The 23,418-nt window shown below is 42.7% G+C and overlaps 1 protein-coding gene across 1 annotated transcript; it reads right to left on the bottom strand.

Annotated features, from left to right (window-relative positions):
- Window positions 1–1,728: 1,728 nt before the first annotated feature.
- On the bottom strand, window positions 1,729–22,528 carry OLFM4 (olfactomedin 4; the record flags this gene model as incomplete). Its single annotated transcript, XM_081214698.1, has 7 exons — window positions 1,729–2,531; window positions 9,008–9,167; window positions 10,996–11,208; window positions 17,013–17,165; window positions 18,531–18,566; window positions 19,770–19,823; window positions 22,340–22,528. The coding sequence occupies 7 exons, from the start codon at window positions 22,526–22,528 to the stop codon at window positions 1,729–1,731; spliced, it is 1,608 nt and encodes a 535-aa protein (XP_081070824.1).
- Between the last annotated feature and the right edge of the window lie 890 nt (window positions 22,529–23,418).

Raw genomic sequence — 23,418 nt, 5'->3', positions numbered from 1 at the left:
AGAGAGAATGGATTTTAAAGGGAAATGAAAACTAAAGAGCCAGCCCTGACTTTGGAGTCTTAAAAGGTATTGCTGTTCTTCTCTGCTCTTAGGTGTCCTGGCGTTTGGGAGGTAGCCATTCTCTGAACCTCACAGCAAAGTGTGGACTGGTAAGAGGGTTTTTTTATAATAAAATAAAATATTTTTATAATAAAAATAATAAAACACAAGAGACAACACTTTTTCAAACCACATTTTAATCATTTATTAAAAGGGGAAGAATACAGCATTTAAGGAGCCAGTCCTATCAACGAAGACTTCTGAACATCATAAGAAAATAGACCAAGACCGGATGATAAAGCCATTCAAAAGCACAGAAGCACACACACCTGCAAGGTTTTCAAATTGCACTGATTTACTACATACTTTCAATTTTTTTCACATTTCTTCCTCGAAAAAAATTAAAATTTTATTTTCTTACAAGTTTCAGGCTTAAAGATAAAAATTGCATGAAGCCATTGATATGACTTAATACAAGTCTAACGTATGCTCTAAGGGCTTTATTACAGAACCAGATAGGCTATCATTTTATCATGGCCGTTTGCTTTTCTTATGATCTTAGAGTCGTGAAAGTAAAAGTTCAGGATGAAACAAAAGAAAATTAGTTTTGTTTATCTTATATCTGTTCCAATAAAAACTGGTTAATTTTTTTTTTTTTTAAGTAGGAGTTTGGGGGAGGTGTGAGAGGAATTGATTGGTAAGTCTGCTTCTAATCTTCTGAGCTGCCTTTGGATGAAGTTATGAGGTAAGAGTCTTCTACTGACTCTTATGAAGGTCAAAAGAGAAAAGAAAAACCCAAGTGCCTCCTCTGCAGATCCATTTGGGACTGATTAGATAATTTAATGCCTAAAAGGACTTTTCTCCAGAAAACTCAGAGCATTCCACAGATAGAATACAAGCACACTGAATTTACTTATCTGATACATACAAAACATCGTTCCACATGCTAGTAAGAAAAACAAAGTTAGAGATTTGGACCCTCAAGGAGCTTCAGATATTAATCTGCCTAATTAAGCCCCAGATTTCTTTCAGGTGTGGAAGAATTAACCAAGCTATATGGAGGGGAACTGGTCCTTGAGCCCTCTCTTTTGTACAAAGAATCCCCAAAGCCATACAGAGTTCTCTTTAAGTTCCTTAATTTCCAGATGTCACCTCACCGAAGGCTTCCTTGGAACCATGATGCCCCGAGACCTCTGACAACCCACCTACCCTGAAATGACCTTATTTCAGTTGAGAAATGCATCCCAGGAAGCAGGTGGCTTCCAAGAAAACTCATCCAATCAGGGCAATGTCCTAAGTCTCTAGTGTGGTAGAACTCTGCTCCCAAACATTACAACTAAGCAGATACACTTTTTTTTTTTTTTCCTGTATGTGGGCCTCTCACTGTTGTGGCCTCTCCGGTTGCGGAGCACAGGCTCCGGAACTGCAGGCTCAGCAGCCATGGCTCACGGGCCCAGCCGCTCCGCGGCACGTGGGATCTTCCCGGACCGGGGCACGAACCCGTGTCCCCTGCATCGGCGGGCGGACTCTCAACCACTGCCCCACCAGGGAAGCCCCAGATACACTTTTGAATCCTGAGCCCCACCCTGCCTCCTCATCCCTCACTCCCCCACAGATACCTAAATAAATGGAGAAGACCATTTTTTGTCAACAAAAATTTTATTTCTCTCCACCCTAACACATAAAAGTTTACTGGGATATTTGTTGGAAGACAAGATCATAATTCAGAAGGTAACCATCATTATAGACAAAAAGTTTCTGCTCAGAAGGATGATAGTTAATACTCTGCAGGTTTTCCTTCATCTTCTGCATTACAATGTTAAGTTTACCCTCTTTCCCTGTGTTTGTGTCATAGTAGTAGAAAATCTCTTCTGTTCTGGTGTTCAGAGTACGGGTGGCATACAGAACCCCACACACCATGAATGTGTTAGTAACAGATGGTTTATACTGCTTGGTATGCCAAGTGTTTAGCACCTCAAGTGTGGTGTCGTTGAGTTTGCTAATCACCATGTTACCAGTGCTGGCTTCAGTTGCATAAGTCACCCACAATCCATTCTCATCCACAGCCAAGTCGATATCTTGCCAACCAACATTAGCATAAGAAAAGCGGTTATTATAGGCAGCATTAGGGAGAGTTCGAGTCAAATCAACTGTGGCGGTGATCAGGTTAACTTTGGCAATGTTCTGGGTGTTGTACCAGTTGACATACAGGTTACTATTATAAACCACTGCACCACCACCTTGGCCATACGTTATCCTGTTCTCCCGGATATATGTGTACAACAGCAGATCATCCAGTGTATTGTAGAGTCTGTAATACTGCAAAGTTCTCCCATCAGTATCCAAAGGTGCCACCCAGTACAGCCCTTTGCCTGGATGCTGAGGAGAGTAATCCAGACCCCAGGCGCCGTACTTATAGCCAGACCCTCTCCAGTTGAGCTGAACTACAAACGGCTTGCTGATGTTCACCACACCGCCGTGAGCACAGGTCCCTAGAGGAACAAGCAAATAAAAGGGCATTCTTAGAGAAAAGGAATGACAAGATACAAACAGTTTAATATCCTAAGAACCAAAGGAATCCATAAACATTTTTCTTGTCAACGTTCAATGACAACCGTGGTCCTGATGGAGAAGAGGCAAAACCTACTCTTGGTTTCTGTCTCAATGCAAACCCGCTGTCAGTTCTAGAGAGCACTACCTTCTATTTACATGAATGAGCTTTCAATCTGGAAAATGGGGATAATGAAACTCCCAAAAGCCGTATTAAAAAGCGTTGAGGGCCCAGAAAGTTGAAAGGAGGACTTGGTGAATTTAATATATTTTCTTCTATGAGAAAGCGTTTTGCCAATATTATTTTATTTCCTTTTTCTTATAGAGAAATCAAGAAAGTAAGATCACATGAGAATGCTACCCTATTTTCACAAAGCCAGAAGTTGCTATTCACCAGGGTCAGGGAGAATTGGGATGAAGGAGAAGTCTGTCCTAGGCAAGTCTTTCTTCCCTTCACCCTCTACCCTTCCCTGGGACCCCAAGGGCATATCCACACCAGGTACCAATGATGCCCCAAGCTACTCTCAAAAGAGGAAGTTTGTACTATGGCATTTTAAAAGATACAGAAAGATGGTCCCCTAATGGACCTCTAAGAGGTCCTCCAATGGTCCTCTAATGCTGGGATTTCAGCCTTGAGAAGCCATGGAAGTTATTATAGGGCAACATTGCCTGCTCTGTGCCCAAAGCATAGCCGATCACATAGATCACTTGGTGACCCATCTCACTGCACAGTTACAAGGTGGGCCTTGCTGTTCATAAGCCATAGTCTACTGTGCCACAGAATGACAGGCAAGCACTTCGTCGTTCCCATTCTGTTGCTGTCATTGTCACAATGTGTACAATCAAGTGGGACCAGACTCACCGGTCCTTGAATCTACATTCCCTGTAACACTTGGGTGCATAACTCAGTCTGGGCAATTTGGCCCTTTGCAGAGCCCTCCCTCTGAAATGCCTGCCAACCCAGACCGTTTATGAGCTATAAAAAATAAAATAAAATTCCTCCAGTATTTTTACAATAGCCATCTAAAGATTTAAGCACACATTTTCTGGAATCTTAACAAATACCCTTAAAAAACTGGTCATAAATTTTATTGGAATTACAGAGAAAAGTCAACTTCAGATACATTTGAGATCATTTTCCCTCATCCTTTAAATGCTTGGAGGGAATCAGGGAGCCATGGAGAGTGTGTGAGGTGGGCTTGGGCCAGAAGCAGAGCTCCAAAGAATTGCCCAAGATTAACATTGTGGGGAAGCAAGGGGGTGCAAAGCATTTGCCTCTGAGTCCCTGTCTCTGACACATATGGAAAGACCCATTCCTTTCCTTGCTAAATGCCTCCCCTTTCTCCCCTCCTCATTCAAGGACTGTTCAGGGATGAAACCATTACTAGAAATCCTGCTTTTATTTTTCCAATCTGTTGGGGCTTTTTGGTCCTGGAATTAAATATGTGCTCCTTAAATGCTCTCATAAATCCGCAGTTGGTGGGAAAGCCAGCCAGCCATATAACAGGTAGAGAAATGAAACCACTCTGTACCCAACCTCAAATAATTTTGCATATCATTAAGCAGAACACAGTCACGGGTTTATTTTAATAATGCATGCGCCATTTCATAAATAAAAAAGCAACGTGTGTTCAGCCAAGAGACTGCTCTCCACTAAAGAAATAATAAATAAAATTATAAATTATTATTTCCTCTTCTAAAAGTGATCTCTCAGATGAATGCTTGTTTGCTTTTGTTTATGAAACAATGCATGAATTATTAAAATAAGGTTAGCGGTGTGTTCAGCTTAATGATAACAAAAACTGTTTGAGTTTCCATATGTTACAAACTGGATTTTCTAGTTAAAATACCTTCCCGAGAACTTATTTATTCAACTACATTTCACTCTGAGGAAATAAAAGAAAGTCACTTTTTCCTTGCAGGTTAGAAGACTTAGGCATTATTTGCTTAATTGAATCTTGCCCTCCTTGAAAGGAAAGATTCCAAACCAACAGCAACAAATTATTTAAGGAAAACTTACGATGCCTATAACACATTCAAGCATTTTATCATGGGATTAAAGAAAATAAACTATTCTGCCCTAGATGTGGAAATCCTTAGATATGAAGGAACCAAAATAAACTTCTCTTAAAAATCACTACTACTACTACTACTACTAATGTCTCATCATTTCACAAGTTGACCAGGTGATTAAAATTGTACCTGGTATAAATATTAAAACTGTATGTCATTTAAATCTCTTTTCCTCACCCCACAACAACTCTAAACATCTCCTGTCCTTTTTGTTATCCTCTCTTTATCCTCTGTCTCCTTTAGACCATTTTTAGAGCCCTGGCTCTCATCAAAGGAAGTGGAAATAAGAAGAAAACTAAGTATTCTTGTCCATGCTACAGATGTGGCTACAGCAGTGACAAGCTGCTGACAAGGCTATGGCGGGTTTCCTCGACTCCTGGCGACAAACCGTCTTAGAAATATGAGTGAAACTGACAACCAGCCCAGTGCCCACTGCTCATCTTGATCAAGCATCAAGCACCCCATCCGCCCACCCCTTTTACACCGAGCTTCTCCCCGCCCTTTCTAATCTGTACCCCTTCCCAGCCTGCATTTCAAGGTCTTAGAGATACTCCATGCCTTTCTTTCTCTATGCCAACTTTATCCTATCACTGGAACAACAACCCACTGCCCAACCCTGACCTGAGAATTATGAAAAACCAACGAATCCTTTTGCATTTCCTGATGGAAGAGAACACACCACAGAAATGAGAACGAAGGTACCCTTTCAGCTACTCCACAAGCAAAAAAGCCAAGCTAATTTGGTGTTAATCAGGTTGGTGAATTATTGCAACTTTCCTGTCACTCTAGGAATCACAGCTGCACCTCTCTCTCCATTAGAGAATCTGTGGAGGGCATGCTGGTACAGTGAAAACATTGCCAGATTCCAATTCAAATCCTGACTCCAGCACTTATGAGCTGCATATCCTTGAGCAAGTTACCTAACCTTCTGAGCCTCAGTTTCCTACGTTAAAGGGAAAATAATAATACCTACTCTGCAGAATTGTGAGGAAGAGTAGATAGAAGACATATACATTTGACTCAATAAATGATAACAGTCAGCATTATAATCACATCCATGTTACAACTGAAGGTTTACACGACTGTTTCCCCTCCAAGACAGTGGTTTCTGGAGGTTTCTGTACCTACCCTGATAACCTGAGTGCCCAGAACAGGACCAGCCACCCAGTGACACCAAATTATGTTTGTGGAAATAAAAACTGATTAAATCCCCCAAACTCACCTTACCCTTATTTATAAAACACTAACTCTTTACCCTGGTACATAACTGAAAGTTTCCAAGAGCCTGGTATTCACTCCACTGAACATAATGCAGGAAACACTCTACACCCGATAGCCTTGGTTGGCAATCTCTTCTTTGTCATGCAATTTATTAGATATTGCCATGGTATTCTGAAAATATCCTGGGAGGCCACATGGTGAGATTTTAAAATACTCTAACTTGGCTTTTTTAAAGTCTCATGGCTAGTAGCACTTTTTTTTTAAAAGCTAAAGATTATATACCAGCAGAGGAAACTTAATCTTGGATCCATCAATGCCCTCTCTCACCTGGGCAAGTGAACTTTGTCTGAGCAAAGATGATAATACAATTAAAATGGTTATAATCATAAAATGATTAAGATGAAATTGACAAAATGGATATATGTTACCTAACACTCTGCTCCTCTCTAGGCATGGAATTTTGGCCGGTCACCCTACATCTTTCGTGGGCCATTTACTGTGCACCTATTATGTGCCAGCACAGATCCTTGCATCTGTGAGCATAACAGTGGTGACCCCTGGGCATTCACATCCCATTTTTCCTATCTGCAGTCCTTTAGATTCAGGGGGAGAACAGAGAGAAACTGAAGTCAGTTGTTTTCAGGAAAAACAGTTAATGAGCACAAGGCCAGTTATTTTAGATTAGAAAGTTCTATGAAATGAAGCAGAAAAGGATGCCATTTGCAGCATAAGCCATCTATAAAGCACGTTTTATCGAACCCTAATGCTATGTACTGGCTCTCAGGTCAAGCTGACCGCTGGGGTAGTGAACTGCAGCTGCCCAGAGGGCCCAAGAGAGCACAGAATTACTTTACAGCTGAAACTTGCATAGAGTGTTTTTTGTTCCACGCAACTCTGCAGTGAAAAAAAGCAGACAGGCCAGATTTTAAAGTCCCATAATAGTGAGTAACTTTAATTAAAGTCTCCACAGGCTCACAACTTTGTGGTGCCTGGGGATTTTCCAATTCTGCATTATCAACCAATCCAAACAGAAAGAGAGCAAGTGAAAGAAATTGATTTCAAAACATGACAAAAAGTCAGTTTAATATAAACATCATAAATATAATAGGAACAGAGCTGGAGGAGGGCCAAGTGGCTTGGCAGGGATCCAGCTACAGCCAAGGTTGTGGGAAAGTGAGAGGAAATCTGCATCCAATTTGTTTAAACAACACAGCTGGGCTGGGCTGGTTCACAAAAGTCTAAGTGTGAGGATGTGGGGGAAAGTTCTAGGGAAAAAAAAAAAGCTAACAAAAATAAGAAAACAGACTCACTGTTTTCTTCCTTAGATACTAAGCCGTGTACTTTCTCCCCCACCACCGGCCTTGAGTTACTGACGCCTAACCCTCGAGGTCCTGAGATGACAGGGAGCAAGGGGCCTTGCACTTCGGCCTCAGCCCTGTCACCAGCTGCCTGTGTGGCCTCAGGAAAAGCAGCATCCTCACCACTAAGTCCCCTCCTCTGAGACATGACAGCCCTGAATGTTCTTTCCTGCTCTAAAATGTCCTCATTCCAAGGGACGCATAGAAAACTGTGGCAGAAAAAGCTATTTCATGAGGACAATGTGCTGAGGTTTCAAAAGAGAGAGAAAGAAAAAAGGACGGGAGGGATAGAGAAAGGAAAGAAAGACTTGCTCAGGTAGTATCAGGAGTGGTCGCTGCTTGACTCCTGTCCTCAGGGAGCCCTCCATGGCCCCGCAGAATGAGGTCTCATTTCCAATGACAACATTGACACCTTTGATCCCAGACCACATTTAGCCAGGTTTGTTACAGAGGACAGAGCATGGCCTTTGTCCCAAACCTCCTCTGCATGTCATACTGTGACAGATTCCCAACTGCAGGAGGAGGGAAGGTAGGGCTTTGAACAACACCAAGAGTCTTATAACTGTGGCAATATTTAATTAAAGCCTTAAAGAAACCAGCGACACTGACAAGGATCCAGAAACGCACGGCCCAAAAGGAAGCAGGTTGTGACAATAGAAATGAATGAACATAACAAGAGCTGTATGATTTGATGAACAGATACTGTCCCCATTCAGGCTGAGATGCTCAGGATGTGCAAAGACAGCTTCCCTATGACCCTGTCTCCAGGGCTGGACCCTGCGGCTTTAGTTCTCCTGGAGGGATGTGCCGGAACGCACACGGATCTAGCACTGCTTTTGTCTGCAGCCAGGTGTTCACTTCAATTATCCTCATTAACAACAAATACAATCGCCAGTGTATAAGTGCCGATCACAGAGCTCTGAGTTTCCCAACTTGTTTTATGAATCCTCACAGCAACGCTGCAAGGTAGGTATTACTGTTCTCCCGTTTTACCAAGGAGGAGATTAAGAACCTTTCTGCTGTGGCTACATAGTTGGAAAGTTCAGGCCTTTGGGGTCACAATGCCATGCCCATGACCCCTACACTCCACCGGCCCATTCAAGGAGGTATTTATGAGCACCCACCTCTATGCTACACTTAACCCCCTCCAAGGATGATTCCTTAGAGAGACACGCCACCTTTGCCCTGCAAGAACTCACAGTCCAGGAGGGACGGCAGGACACACCCTCAGGTACTGGACATGTGGAGCCATCCGTTAAATCCTCACGGAATCCTGGGATGCACTCCACAGCATGTGCATTTAAGGAAAGCAGGAAGGAGAAATAAAGAGGTGGACGGAAGGAGGGAAGGAAGGAAAGAGAGATGGAGGATTCAAGGCGTAACCCAGCTCATCACATAAATGAGCCAATCAGCCCTTACAATCCACAGGACAGCCTGGAGGGGAAGCCACACAGATTGCAGAGGCTTTCACCCCACCCCTGATAACCAGACAATCGCTGTAGAGACATTTCTTCTGTTAGTAAATGCAAAGAGGTTATGCGTAACTTGTTTAATTTTGTTTTAAATCAACTCATGTCTGTGCTTTTCCTCTGTGCGCCCCAGGACATGACAATATGTAGAGCTCTGGTAGGTGAGATTTAAAAGCAGGGAAGAGTAAACTCAGAGCCGCAAAGGTCCCATCCTTCCTTCACCTCCACAATCCCAGAGCCCTTCCCCACCCAACCCTTAGCTCCTAACGGGGCCTGGTAAAAATGGGACCTCCTTACCTGGTGCAGGGAGAGGGGGTAGGGGAGGAAGTTTTTCGACTTTAGAGTCCTCACATTCCTTGAGTTTTTCCTTCAGAGCCTGGATTTGTCGGCGAATGGCAAGGACATTGTTTTTGTCTAGCGTCTCAAGCTTCTCCACCAAGAGAGTCATATTCCTTATCTAAGGAAATCAAAATTCAGAGTGACTTTATATTATTGCGCAGTCTCCTTCATAAACATTCCAGGGCTGAATATGTCACTTAGGGAAATATTGGCAGAGAGTACACCTGAGATTCTTCTGACTGGTTTCATTTGGACGAATACATTTCATGGTTTAGTGTGAATGCCTGTCAGATTGCAGGCCGATGTGTGTGACAAGAAGAAAATGGCAAAGATTTTAACAGCTTTAATAACAGAGAACAGGCTCCGTCTAAGTATCCACAAGTGTCCATTAAAGTTCATCTCTAATAACCTTCCCCTATAAACTCGTGTTTACTCATGTCGTACTATAATTAAGTTTCTAATGAATGGTGAGGGCCAGAGAAAACCTAAATTCTAAAATACAGAACTGGAATTCTCAATGATTGCCCATGTCATGACTGCGCCAGTAAATTCTCGTTGATATAAATTACCCAAGCAAAAAATCAACAAACAATAAATGCTGGAGAGGGTGTGGAGAAAAGGGAACCCTCTTGCACTGTTGGTGGGAATGTAAATGGATACAGCCACTATGGAGAACAGTATGGAGGTTCCTTAAAAGCTAAAAATAGAACTACCGTACAACCCAGCAATCCCACTACTGGGGATATACCCTGAGAAAACCATAATTCAAAAAGAGTCATGTACCACAATGTTCATTGCAGCTCTATTTACAATAGCCAGGACATGGAAGCTACCTAATGTCCATTGACAGATGAATGGATAAAGAAGATGTGGCACATATATACAATGGAATATTACTCAGCCATAAAAAGAAATGAAATTGAGTTACTTGTAGTGAGGTGGATGGACCTAGAGTCTGTCATACAGAGTGAAGTAAGTCAGAAAGAGAAAAACAAATACTGTATGCTAACACATATATATGGAATCTTTAAAAAAAAAAAAAAAAAAGGTTCTTAAGAACCTAGGGGCCGGACAGGAATAAAGACACAGCCATAGAGAATGGACTTGAGGACACGGGGAGGGAGAAGGGTAAGCTGGGACGAAGTGAGAGAGTGGCATGGACATATATACACTACCAAATGTAATTTAGATAGTTAGTGGGAAGCAGCTGCATAGCACAGGGAGATCGGCTCAGTGCTTTGTGACCACCTAGAGGGGTGGGATAGGGAGGGTGGGAGGGAGACACAAGAGGGAGGAGATATGGGGATATATGTATATGTATAGCTGATTCACTTTGTTATAAGGCAGAAAGTAACACACCATTGTAAAGGAATTACACTCCAATAAAGATGTTAAAAAAATAAATAAATAAATTACCCAAGCATAACGTCAATGGGATAGTCTTTATCCACAGAGCTTAAAAGGCTTCACAAAAACATCCTCACAAGAAACTCCTTTAAAAAGGCTTGCGGAGTATGTGGAGAAGCATTCCAAGAGGGATCAGGACTGTGTGATCATTCAAAAGGAGAAACAGACCTAGCAAATCCAAAATTGTGGCCTTCTAGTCCCATGAGGATAAATCCAGAACAGAGAAGACCCCTTGATCTAGCTTGGCCATGGAGTTGTTCACACTTATGTCATCTCCTTTCTAGAGACACTGAAAGGCCATTTGGTTCTGGGGCAGGACTCTGACCATTAGACAACACCTACTTCTCAATCAGCATGTTCCCAATGTGTGTAATTTACTGTTCAAAGCCAGGCGGCCATCCAAAACAGAACACGGGCCTTGCCAGGCGGTCATGAGAGAGTACAGCATTAGACGTCAGAAGAGGGACTCCGATCCTCCTCCTGGCACTTGCTCAGTGAAGAGACATTATTAATGCACAAGAAGTGATTTCATTCCTTACCTCCACTTCCAGCTGGTCAAGAATCACTGAGCTTCCAACAAAACCGACCTTCAGCTCTTTGATCAGTTTCTCCATCTCCTTCACTTCTAACTTGACCAGCTCAAAGTCCAGTTCATTGTAAGGAAAGGTATCTTTTTCCATGATCTCTATTCGGATGGTTAGGTTTGAGAGTTTCTTTTCATACACGCTGATTAATTGCTCATACTCCTTCACCTAGAAGGGAATCAAACAGCTCAAGTCAGTTTTCAGAGTGATGTCATACAGCTTTCCTCCACTAACCAAGTCCTCGGGGACTATTTGATTGCCTTCAATCTTTTTTAAGTAAAAAAATGGATCAAAAATATATTTACCTAAATATTTTTTAAAATCTATCCAAATACAAAGAATTTATTCTTACAGTGGGGGAGAGGGTGGACTTTGCACTTGCCTAGACTAAAAATAATTGTGCTTCAGAGTCATCATTCGCAAGTACATTTTAATCTCCATTTCAATGTTTGAAGATACTAGCACCCCAAACTAAACTCGTTTGAATCAGTCTTTTGCCCACCCTCCTCTGCTTAGTACACATGCTCTAAATCAGGGTTTCCCAACCTCAGCACTATTAACATTTGGGAATAGATTGTTCTTTCTTGTGGGGGGCTTTTTTGTGTATTATAGGATGTTTAGCAGCATCCCTGGCCTCTAGATGCCAATAGCACCTACCCACCCCCCAGCTGTGACAACCAAGAATGCCCCAGACATTGCTAAATATCCCCCAGGGGCAAAATCACCACCACCACCCTCTTCCCTCCATTTAGAAACAACGCGCTAAATCTAAGTATTTTCTAGAAGAGGGAGAAATGCTCTGAGAAGAATTCCTTCGTTGATCACCAAATGCAATGAGTTTTGAGCCCCTCTGCCTTCTACAGAGTGACATAAAGACTCAACTTACAAATTATGGTTTTCTCCAGATATATGCCCAGGTGTGGGATTGCTGGATCATATGGTAGCTTTATTTTTAGTTTTTAAAGAAACCTACATACTGTTCTCCATAGTGTCTGTACCAATTTACATTCCCACCAACAGTGCAAGAGGGTTCCCCTTTCTCCACACCCTCTCCAGCATTTAGTATTTGTAGACTTTTTAATGATGGTCATTCTGACCGGTGTGAGGTATTGTAGCTTTGATTTGCATTTCACTAATAATTAGCAATGTTGAGCATCTTTTCATGTGCTTTTTGGCCATCTGATGTCTTCTCTGGTGAAATGTCTATTTAGTAACTAACAAGAACATACTGTATAGCACAGGGAACTATACTCAGTATTTTGAAATAACCTATAAGGGAAAAGAATCTTAAAAAAATACATAGATATATATGTGTATAACTGAATCACTTTGCTGTACACCTGAAACTAACACAACATCGTAAATCAACTATACTTCAATTAAAATAAAAGATCCAACTTACTCCACAATATGTGAGGGTATGTGCAACTGTAAAGTGCACATTTCATTAAGTGCACCCACATATTTATTCCAAGTTTATTCCAAGAACTGATTATTGCAATCAGACCTTTAAATTACACATTTGTTGCATATTTTTGAATGTCTGATCATTAAGTTAAAATACTTCCAAAAATTCCCATGGTGGTTAATGTATAATTGGAATCTCCAAATGGATATTTCAATAAACACAGTTGGTTGTTCTTTCTGTATCTGATCTCTAAAAGAAATGCCATGGCTTTTTTAAGGACCTGCTCATTAAAAGCTGCTGGTTTTATATTCTTTTTAAAAATTTGAAGAGAAGTAATACTTTTCCCCCAAACTTCACTAATGTCAAGAAGCTGATCCACAGGGCCTGGATGAATTCAGAGCCAGATGTCAGCCTCTAATCTTTCTAATACCAAAAGCAGCCCTAACTTCTGTCCTTTTAGCCCTTCCACTTAACCCCACTGTGCAAATTAGACACATAGGCCACGAATTTAAAGGGCTAGGGTTTCAGGCAAAGAGGATTTTAATGAAAGTTGAAAACGCAGCCCTTGGCACTGCTCGTGTATCTCCTTCGGCAACTGATTCTCATTGTCAACAGATGAGGCTTATAAGGCTGGTGACATTTTGGTGGATAAGGAGGTTAAAAATATATATATATATATATATATATATATATACCTAGCAAGTCCCACTCAAAAGTACAAACACATATATAAGGTAGCCAGGTTTCAATTTCTCCAAAAATCAGGCATAAAACATTGGCTGTGAGAAAAATAATAATAATAATGAAGTGCCAACCCATGGCAGAAATGGAAGTTTGTGAAATGAATATTCTTGGCATTTGGCCTTGCCAGTTCTTGGAACAAATGAAACACCCTCAGCTTTCCTGGAACATTTTGGTGGCATATCACAGCTGTTGTTCTATAAAAAATGAGTGGTTCGACTGTCATTTCTGCTAAATAAAATGTGGCTCTCCCAGATTCTCACTGCAAACCTCAGAGAATGTATGGTGAGCCTCCTCTGGTTCTGCCCCAAAGTAAAGGGTCTCTACAGATCTGTTTGGGGAAAATCTTGAGGTTCCTTCAAGAACTGGACTTGACTGGAATGTCAAGAATAGCTCCGGGATGTTCAGGAAAATTGGAATCGTCCATGGAGTTACAGAAGGCAGAAGAGAATTTGAGAATGGGCCAGAAAGACGTCGTGGTGTGAATGTTACTAATTTAAATAGATTGTGAGTCTAAATTCTTCACGTGTATGGATCTCTAGTATTGAGATGGAATGGACAATTCTGGAAACATCCCAACTCTCCCTGGGAGGTGCAGCCTCAGCAGAGGCGCCCAGTTTACCTGGGGATGTGTAGCAAGAATATGCATCCAGCCCTACAAGGACACTTCCCTGTGTCAACATTTTTAATGTAAAGCCCCCCATCACTACAAGTTTGAGCTTTAGACAACTCATCTACACTTGCCCTCAAACCCTCAGCCCTTCATTCAGAGCTCCCATTCTTCTGTTTGTTATGCATGTATCATGTCATTGATGGGTTCTAAGCATCAAAGTCTCTTTGGGGGGTTGTTGCTGTATACAGTCAATGTGGTCTTTTAATAGTTGAGGATGCAGCCCAGCTGGCTATTAAGCTAAAGAATTAGTTGGCTTGTGTTTCTGCCAGTTCCTCAAAACCTGTGATTGTCACCATAGCTAGATTAATTGAAATAAATAAAGGTACTTTGCCACATACTCTCATTTTAATATATTTTTTTAACAAGATTAATTGAGCTTGAATTGGCCATCAAGACATATGAAGCACTTTGCAGCTAGATCCACCTAAGCTCAAATCTGGCTTCAGTACTTCGTGGACAAATCACTTAATTTCTCTAAGCCTTCATTTCCTCCTATAAACCGGGGGTAATGGTATCAAGCTCACAAGATGATTGTAAACTCTAGAGATAATGTATATTAAGTGCCTGGTGTAATGGATGCCCTATAAATTACAGCAATTATTAGACAGTGATTTCAGCTTTTTTTCAATCTGACCCTTTAATTTATTATATTTCACTGCACAAAAAGTCGCTCAATAGATGTTGTTTGTTTATGGGTTGCCTAAATATCTCCCAGGCTGCCTCAACCCTCTCATGCATGAGGAACTATTAGCAAACGTGTCATACTAAATAACTTGCCCCAAAGACCATAACCCTCTAGAGAAAAAAAAATTCTGAGCCGCCTTCTGTGTTGTCTCCTTTCTAAGTACAGTCACACAGGGACATCTCATAACAACAGAAAAGTATAAAATGTTTTCAGCATCTTATGCAGAGGCTGTCCATCTTCTCTGTGTCCTGACACATAATGAATCAATGTAAGACAGTCCAAATCCTTTTCTACTGGCCTGCCCAAACAGGTGTTCCCCCAGGCCTCCAGATAAATGGTGATTTCCAAGGCAACCTAGGGACAGCTATAATAATTCACCTGGAAACTCAAAAGCCCTCAGCTGAAGAGATAATTTTGGATGGAAGGCATTACTGACCTGGTGCATCTCTTCTTAGAGGATGATAACCGCATGGCAGAGAGGAAAGATAATGATTGAAAGAGAATGATTCTGAAGACCCAGATTCCTGACCTGGCTTAACCAGTCAAAAGACCTTTACATTTATGTCTCTTTACCCTTATGAAGCTCAGTTTTTCCATCCCTACAATGGGGAAAAGAACACTGGTTTATGTGCCTTAAAGCGTTGCTTGAGAGTAGAACCGGAAGCGCGTTTAGAAAAGCACAAAGGGAAGCTATTACTGTTATTGTTGTTACCCTCACCTGTCACACCCCGAATCCATTATGCAAATCTCAGTGGGCAGGTCAATTCCTTTCTTAGGCCTCAATCATGAATTATTTTTAGAACCAGCTACTGACACTTTCAGAACTGAAAGTTTTTCCACCTACTCCATACTTCTTCCCTGACAATTATTAGCAAGGCAGATACCACCTGCCCCTCTTACAGGATTGGAATTAAATGTCCCAGACTCACAAACCTCTCCCTGGAGCAGCCTGGGGTTTCAAACTGCCTTTCACATCCCTGCCAGACAAGAAGACATGCAAATCAGTAGCTTCCACTATTTCAAAGCAAATGACTCTAACTGAAAAGATCTTTACGTAGGATTTTCCTCCACTTGTTATGTTTTTATGCATAACTTCTTATCTGTACTTGATTATACTGGAATAAGACTATGAATATTAATGACTGGAATTTATAATTTAGTTCTGTGCCTTTTCTGCTGATTAATTCAAGGACATTTTATTTCTTAAGAAGCTAGGTTCCTGGAGTCGTCAAACACATTTTCCTGGACACTCAGTTAAACTTAGAATATTTATCTACCAATTCAGGTTGAAAGCAGGGGTTTAGCCTCATCAGAACTTTTGTCTTAAAAGAGAGCTAGGCTCGATGTTGAGGTAGCTGAGCTGAAATTTCTTGGGAAAACTTATTTTGAATCTTGCAGGGAAGCCAGAGCTCCTTGTAAATTAATGGAATGGTATTAAATAATGCATAATGTGATGATAGCCTAGCTTGGACTTCACCTGTACAGAAGATGGAAGCTCTTTTGGTTGATTTTTAACTTGGCTAAAAAGGTTAAAGGGGTCAAAACTGGAATGCCAAGTTCATTGCTCCAGCCAGCTCAGAGAAGGGCTAACCCCGTGAGATGACTTCCTCTGGCTGGAGAAAGCAGTAATCAGGGGGTCAAGTGGAGGTTTTTATCAAGGCTGAGCCACCTACTAGTCTCACTTCAAATTCCCAGGGAAGCCTTCAGTTTGGGGCTAATGCTGGATGCATCTGATGTAATGTCCCTGCTGAGACAATAGAGGCTAACACCAAGAAAGAGAGAGAGGGAGAGAAGAAAGAGAGTGAATTGAGAAGAGAAAATAGGAGGAAGAGAGAGGAAAAGAGGGAGTAAGGAAGGAAGATGAGAGGGAGATTTGTGGGAGGGGAGGAGGAGAAGGAAGGGGAAAGACCAAAAGCAAGGGAAGACCAAAAAAAGTAAAAAACAAAAACAAAATAAGAAGGAAAAGGGAAAGAAAGGACTGAGGCAAGAAGAGAAATAGAAATGAAGGAAAGGAGGAATGGAATAGAATAGGCTGAAAAAAAATGCGAGGGCAGGAAGATAGAACATAAAGAGGACAGAGGAGAGGAAAGAAAAGAAGGCAAACCTGGAGGAATGACCAAGAAGAAGACCAAAAGGAAGAAACCACAAAACCAAATACAGATTTCAGAGTTGAAATTTACAGGGAGAGCTCAGGCTTCTTTCCAGCTGCACACACACCATGATATTGAAGCGAGTTTATCCTGTGGCGTGATTCATCTCCATCCCATCTTCTTCCTGTGTTCTCACTCTTCCTGCTATAAAGAACTCCATAGGTTACTGTGAAATAAATGCTAAAGCTTCCATTAGATGCAAATGTGCTCTTTGATACAGTGAAGAAAGGCTGCTTATAAAGTCCTGAATAAAAAGTACTTTGTTTGTTCTTAACAAGATATTGTTGGAAGAGGAAAAAAGAATAAAATACTTACTTTAGAAAGCTCTTTCTCGAACTTCTCAGTAATAGTTTGAGCTATGATTTCCAAGCGTTCTACTCTCTCCACAGGAAAGGTGGTGTCTGGAAGGATAACAGAGCACTGGCAGGTCCCATGGTCATCCGTGGAGCCGGTGAAATTGGAAAATGACTGTAAATAAAAATAAGTTCAACATCAGTAATAAGCCAGAAAATGAGCCTTTGGCAAGGGGAGTGACAGAAACTGGCTTGTCAAAAGAGTGCTCAGAGGCAAGCGAGTGGAGTTCAATACATAAATGAATAGAATCATAGAAACACCCCAAAGCTGCTGCCATGTCTCCCAAGTGTAGCTCAGTGTTCAGTCACCTCTCCACCTGTTAAGCAAACCATATCATTCTCCTTTCTGGAAGAGTCTTTAAGGAAACTACTACCGTCCCCATGTAAGGAAAAAGAAATAAAGAAGCAATGAGAGGACTTCCCTGGTGGTGCAGTGGTTAAGAATCTGCGTGCCAATGCAGGGGACAAGGGTTCGAGCCCTGGTCCAGGAAGATCCCACATGCCGCAGAGCAAATAAGCCCGTGTGCCACAACTACTAAGCCTGTGCTCTGGAGCCTGCGAGCCACACTACTGAGCCCACACGCCACAACTACTGAAGCCCACATGCCTAGAGCCCGTGCTCCGCAACAAGAGAAGCCACCGCGATGAGAAGCCCACGCACCACCACGAAGAGTAGTCCCCGCTCGCCACAACTAGAGAAAGCCTGCGCGCAGCAACGAAGACCCAACAGAGCCCAAAAATATAAATAAATAAATAACTAAATTTATTTATTTATTTAAAAATGAGAAGAAGACGTAATGAGAGTCCTAAGTTGGCAATTCTACCACTTACTGGACCTTAATTCTCTTTAAGTCTCTGTTTCCTGTCAAATAGAGATAACCTGCTTCACAGGGTTGTTCCCAAGAGGAACAAAGTAATGTAAACCAAGTCCCTGGCACATGATAAGTGATCAGTAAATGTCACTCTTCTTTTCCTTCTATGCCCTCATTTACTTTTCCACACTTCTACCCCAGCTCCAACCCAATGCCTTTCAGGAAAGTGAGGAAAACATCAAGGATGTGGATTACAATGAAGCTATGCAATGCAAATTCAAATCCTCTCTTCACCTGGGAAAGTGTGTAATTAACATCCTTCAAAATGGCAACAAACCAGCCATTTGTTAAAAACTGAGCAATGTATGAGTATGAAGATTTTGTGCAAATTCTTTTTAAGTTTTCCAGCTTATCACTTGCAGAAAAGTCATTTTAAAATATTTGATGTTTCTTTAATATATTCAGGCTCACACTTTGGTGCCACTGCATATTTTAAAATGACAGGTTTGAAAGATCCTGTTTTTCTTTTGTCCCCTTTGAACTTCCCCAAGGGGATCCTGGCACAATTAACATTTTTTTATTACTACAATTGCCTTACAGAGTAACTCTTGGCAGCCGACTGACTGTGCCTTTCAATGATCTTCTCTGACGGCCAGCCCAAAACTCACCTGTGGAACATCAGCCCGAAGGGTCTCTTTCTGAAACTACCAAGGGGAGAGCGATGGTTTTCAGAGTTTGAAGAAATGCAGGCTACACTTCTCAATATTTCAGAGGTCGGCTGGCTGTAGCTGAGGTTGTGTGCTCTGTGATTTAATGTCTACCACCTTCCCTGATTCCTGAACAAGCTGGACGTGGATGCTTCTATAATCAAGATCTAGTCCATCAGTGACCTCTGAACCAATTAATTCAGGCTTTTGCAGGCAAATTGCTTCTTATTTTAATCTAATCTTCTATAAGATGAACAAATACACACACACACACACATACACATATATATATTTGTACCCAAAACTCTCCATGCCACGTTAATTCTTGACATTGGCCTCAACTTTCTTTGCCAATCACACCCCACACCTGCAAAACTGGGGAGTAAGGAGGAGGGACAAGCAGGTTTATGCTGAACACTGTGGGTGGGAGGAGGGGAAGGGAAGGGTCTTTGCCAGGGACAAATAAAGACTAGACAAGCCACACCAGGAGCCTGTCAGAGAGCAGCTTCCCTGGGAACCAGCTTTATCACTCCCACGGAAGGTAGAAAGACTCTAGCTCAAGTGTGCCAAGGCTTTTGCAGGAGGACCTGTCCATGCCATCATGGACTTTTGAAGAAATAGCTTATTATAATAACTGTCTACCAAAAAAAAAATGGTCTTGCATCGCATTTTGACAAGGGGAGGTCAATTAGCTGCACAAGACAGGGTTGGACCATTCTGAGAGTTCTTTAAAAAGCTCTGTCAACTCCATAAACAGTAGAGATCATCAAACAGTCTCTAGACAATCAACTAGAAACTACTAGCTCGCAACTTTTTCATCCTGAAGTTCACCTGAAAGGCAGGCAAATAATTATGAGACCTGCTGATAGCCATTCCACTGTCTTGTATTGCACACCTCTGTCCTAGCACAGTGGACTTCCCACCTTCCATCCTGCTTATCATCAGTCCAGCGTGCTCAACTGACGTCAAAATGGTCCATAAGTTTGATCAGTGTTTCCCATTAGAGATATTTCTGTTCCTCGCACTCCAAGACCATGACACTAATGGTGATAGGTCTCTTTCTGTGGCAAATGCTTAATCTCTATGTGAGCGTAACATGGGAGATGGGAGACCAAAAGAAACACTTGTCCCCTTGGCCTTTGGAAGGGTATGTGATCCCCCTGTGGACCCCACAGACACCTTACACTGATCAGTTCTCACTCGGCCTATGTTCAATTCACATTTACTGGTGTCTACATCTTGCCAGGCTCTGGTCTGGAGCCGGACAAATAAGAGACAAATAAGGAGACAAATAAGACCCACTTCTGGCCCAGTGAATCAGGCCCCTTTTCATTATGAAAACCTTAGTGTCTTCTTCCTCAACAAGCCCTTTAGCCTGATGACAAAAGCATGTGACTCGAGGTTCTGACTCTGCCAGTTGCTGGGTGAGGTGAAGCACCGAGCCTTTTCTTGCCTGTGAGTTGAGGACCGTGATAGCAGCTCCCCTCTTTGGAGGGCGACACCTGAGGCTGGCGGAGTGCTCTGAGCACTCCAGCGAAGGTGCGACTCACATTTGTGATCTCAGGTTGCAATTGGTTCTAATTAGCAGCCAAGTCTAAGTGCCTGTAAAGATTCAAGGCATAAAATAATGGCACTCAGCATTTTCAAAGTACAGAAAATGATATGTTTGGAACTTGCTCAATGACAGTTATAAAGGGGTTTTCCACCACTTTCCAAAGAGCTCATCAAGCAGCCCTAGAAAACTGGGTTTATAGTGGAAGTGGCACCTAGCCTGCTATAAAAAGAAGTTGGAGTTGTGATACTAACTCACCAGAGGGAGATAAGTAAACCAGGAAGGAAATTAAAAACTCTAAGTATAGGGCTTCCCTGGTGGCGCAGTGGTTCAGAGTCCGCCTGCCGATGCAGGGGACACGGGTTCGTGCCCCGGCCCGGGAAGATCCCACATGCCGCGGAGCGGCTGGGCCTGTGAGCCATGGCCGCTGAGCCTGCGCGTCTGGAGCCTGTGCTCCGCAACGGGAGAGGCCACAACACTGAGAGGCCCGCGTATCGCAAAAAAAAAAAAAAAAAAAAAAACTCTAAGTATAATTTAACTACCATTCCTTATCTACTTTTAAATATTTATCTTCTTACCAAACAACAGACACTTTGGGTTTCTCTGTTTCTTGACCTATATTTTCTTTTCTATTATTTTAATTGATCACCTTACCTAAAAGCTGGTTTCTGATTGGTGATAAAACCTCAAAATATACTATTAATTTTCATTTTAATTTTTTTAAAAAAATGCTAACAAGTTCTCATTGTCCCCAGAAGTCATTTAGTGTCATGGAATAAAATGATATGTCTGATTTCTGGCTACAAAGAATCTTGGTGCATGTTCATGATTCCCAAACCATTCTCTTCTTCAAAATAAGCACTTTAAATCTATACTCCCTGAAAATATAGAAGGCTGCATGGAGAGAGATGGTGAAAAGCATGAACAACAAAGTTTGAGCTGTATCACTGGCTAGTTTATTGACTTTAAGCCAATGACTTCATCTCACTAAGCCTCAGTTTTCACATCTCTAAAATGGGACAATTAATTGTACTTACCTCTGAGGTTAAATAAGATAATATATATTATGCACTTAACGTAGTCCTGACATTTATAAGGCACTCAGTAAACATTGTTACTGCCATTTCTGAGCCCTATCCAAACCATTTCATTTCATAATTGACAAATTTTCATTGCCTTTGAGGTTCTGATGGTGAAAGGAAAACAAAAGTCTTTTCCTCCTCTTTTCCTGTCGGCCCTCCCATTCAGAGGATCCTATAAACAGCGAACTGACCTGTGAGTAAAGATCACAGAAGTGAAGAGGACAGCCTCGGGGGGGAGTTAAGACTCCCCCACCCCAAATCACACCTTAGCAAGGAAAGCCTAGGTTTTGCAGAGCAGAACTCCTACAGAGAAGCCTGGAGCTGATGGAGGGAGGAACTGCTTCCTGTGCCCTAACTTCTCACCCCTCTGTGCCTCTTTTCCTTTCTTCAAAGGAGATCCAAAGAGGGCTCATCCCCTACAGAACAAGGCTCACTGCACGTTCTAGAGATGTGGGCTAGCTGGACCAGTCCCTTTCTAGTGCATGCTTTGTTTTTCATTCATTTGTTTGTTTGTCTTGTTTGTTGCTACTGCTATTGTCATTTTGAGCTGGAAATGGCTCTTAAGATTCCTTATAAGAAAGACTGAAAAGAGCTAACACTCCTCCAGGGAACTATGCATGTGTAACAGCACTTTCCCAAAGACCAGGGATTCCTCCTGTTCTTTCTGTCACCCATCTCCCTTACAAACAGGCTCAGAGAAACTGTCAGGTCTCCAACCAAAGCACTGTGGGTCCCTGATAGCCGCAAATCAATTAGACACATTTTTCTGGAGCTTCTAGTGGCAGGGCTCATCCCCTAACAGCTGGTATCTGGGAGAGAACCCAGGCATCTTCATTTTTTTTAGTCCCCTCCACCCCGCCCCGATTCTAAAGTGCAGCCAGGTTTGAGAACCTCTTGAAAGCTCCGATTCTTTCCCTAAAGCCCCCAGCCGGAGAACCGAAAGGCTGTCTCTCCTGCTAACAATTTAATTATTTTACCCAGGTTTTAATTCATTTTCAGGGCACCTACAATTAACAAAGGGAGTTGTAACTCTGCTCAAGTGTTCAGGCCTAGCCATCTGTGAAATTATATTCAGTTCCCCCAAAAAGCCAGAGGAAGGGAAGGAACGCAGCTATCAGACTCTGGGGCATCCTCACCTGGGACTGGGAGCCAGAGCTGGACCAGCCAGAGCCAGAGGTGGAGGTGGAGCGGAAGTCAGTGGTGAGGAAGGAGGTGGAGGCGGTGGTGGAGGAGCGGGTGGAGGAGGTGGTGAACCCCCAGACTTTCGCAGCACCTGAGTGGAGGAGGCACAGAAGGGCCAGCAGGCAAGGGAGGCCCGGCTTCATCTTGTGCTCTAGGCTGGAGCCATTAGCTGCTGCAGGAGCTCCAGGGCTTCTTATAGTGCCCAGTGGGGATTTCCCCCCGGGCCAGTGTGCAGGGAAAGAGGAAGCTGCCAGAGAGCACATGACCACCCAGGAAGGTGAGGACAGCTGGGAACTTGCGTCACCTGCACATCGGGTCCTGAGCCCCACTCTGCCAGCTGCCCTTGAATCTGGGTGTCTCCTACCAAATCTTATCTCAAATGCACTTTTGCAAGCCCGATATCTGGTTTCCGACTTGATGCTTCCTTGAAACAGATGGGATGAAAGTAGTCTTTGTGGATGAAAAGAGCTTGGGGACCCCAGGAAGGAAAAGTAAACCTCAATCTTTTGCCCAGAAGCCATCTCTATTTGTCCCTTGCCCCCCGTTGTCCTGAATGCTGCTTTCCAGGGAAAGCTAGGGAACTCCATCTAGAGACTGTGACTCTCCCCAGGGGATTCCCTCTTCACTGGCTACTGCCCAGGCTGTCTCTGACCGCTCCCTTGCAGTGTCTGCTTCCACACAGAGTTCTCTCAACAGCCCCACTCAGAAGGAGACACCAGCCATGTGTCTGCCCTGGGACGTCAGTCAGGGCTCTGTGCTATCAATCACTCGGCCCTGTGAGCTTGACAGAGGAGAAAGAACCCAAGCAGGAGGCTGCCCCAGACCCAGTTCAGGAGGCCCATGGTTGAACAGTTTCTTTCTCCAGAAGGTTCTCTCTTGACCTCCTTATCCCAGACCCTGTTGTGAGCTGGTAGGCATTCAAGAGCTCAAGGTGTATTCCTGAAACTGAGAAATAGGGGTGGTCTTCAGGCCCATTTACACCCCTCCACCATTTCACACACCTCTGTGACCTCTACCTTCCCCCTTGCAGGGG

The sequence above is a fragment of the Mesoplodon bidens genome, assembly GCF_964165515.1.
Source record: "Mesoplodon bidens genome assembly, chromosome: 17".
NCBI classification, from domain to species: Eukaryota; Metazoa; Chordata; class Mammalia; order Artiodactyla; family Ziphiidae; genus Mesoplodon; species Mesoplodon bidens.
This window is presented reverse-complemented; position numbering and strand designations above follow the sequence as displayed.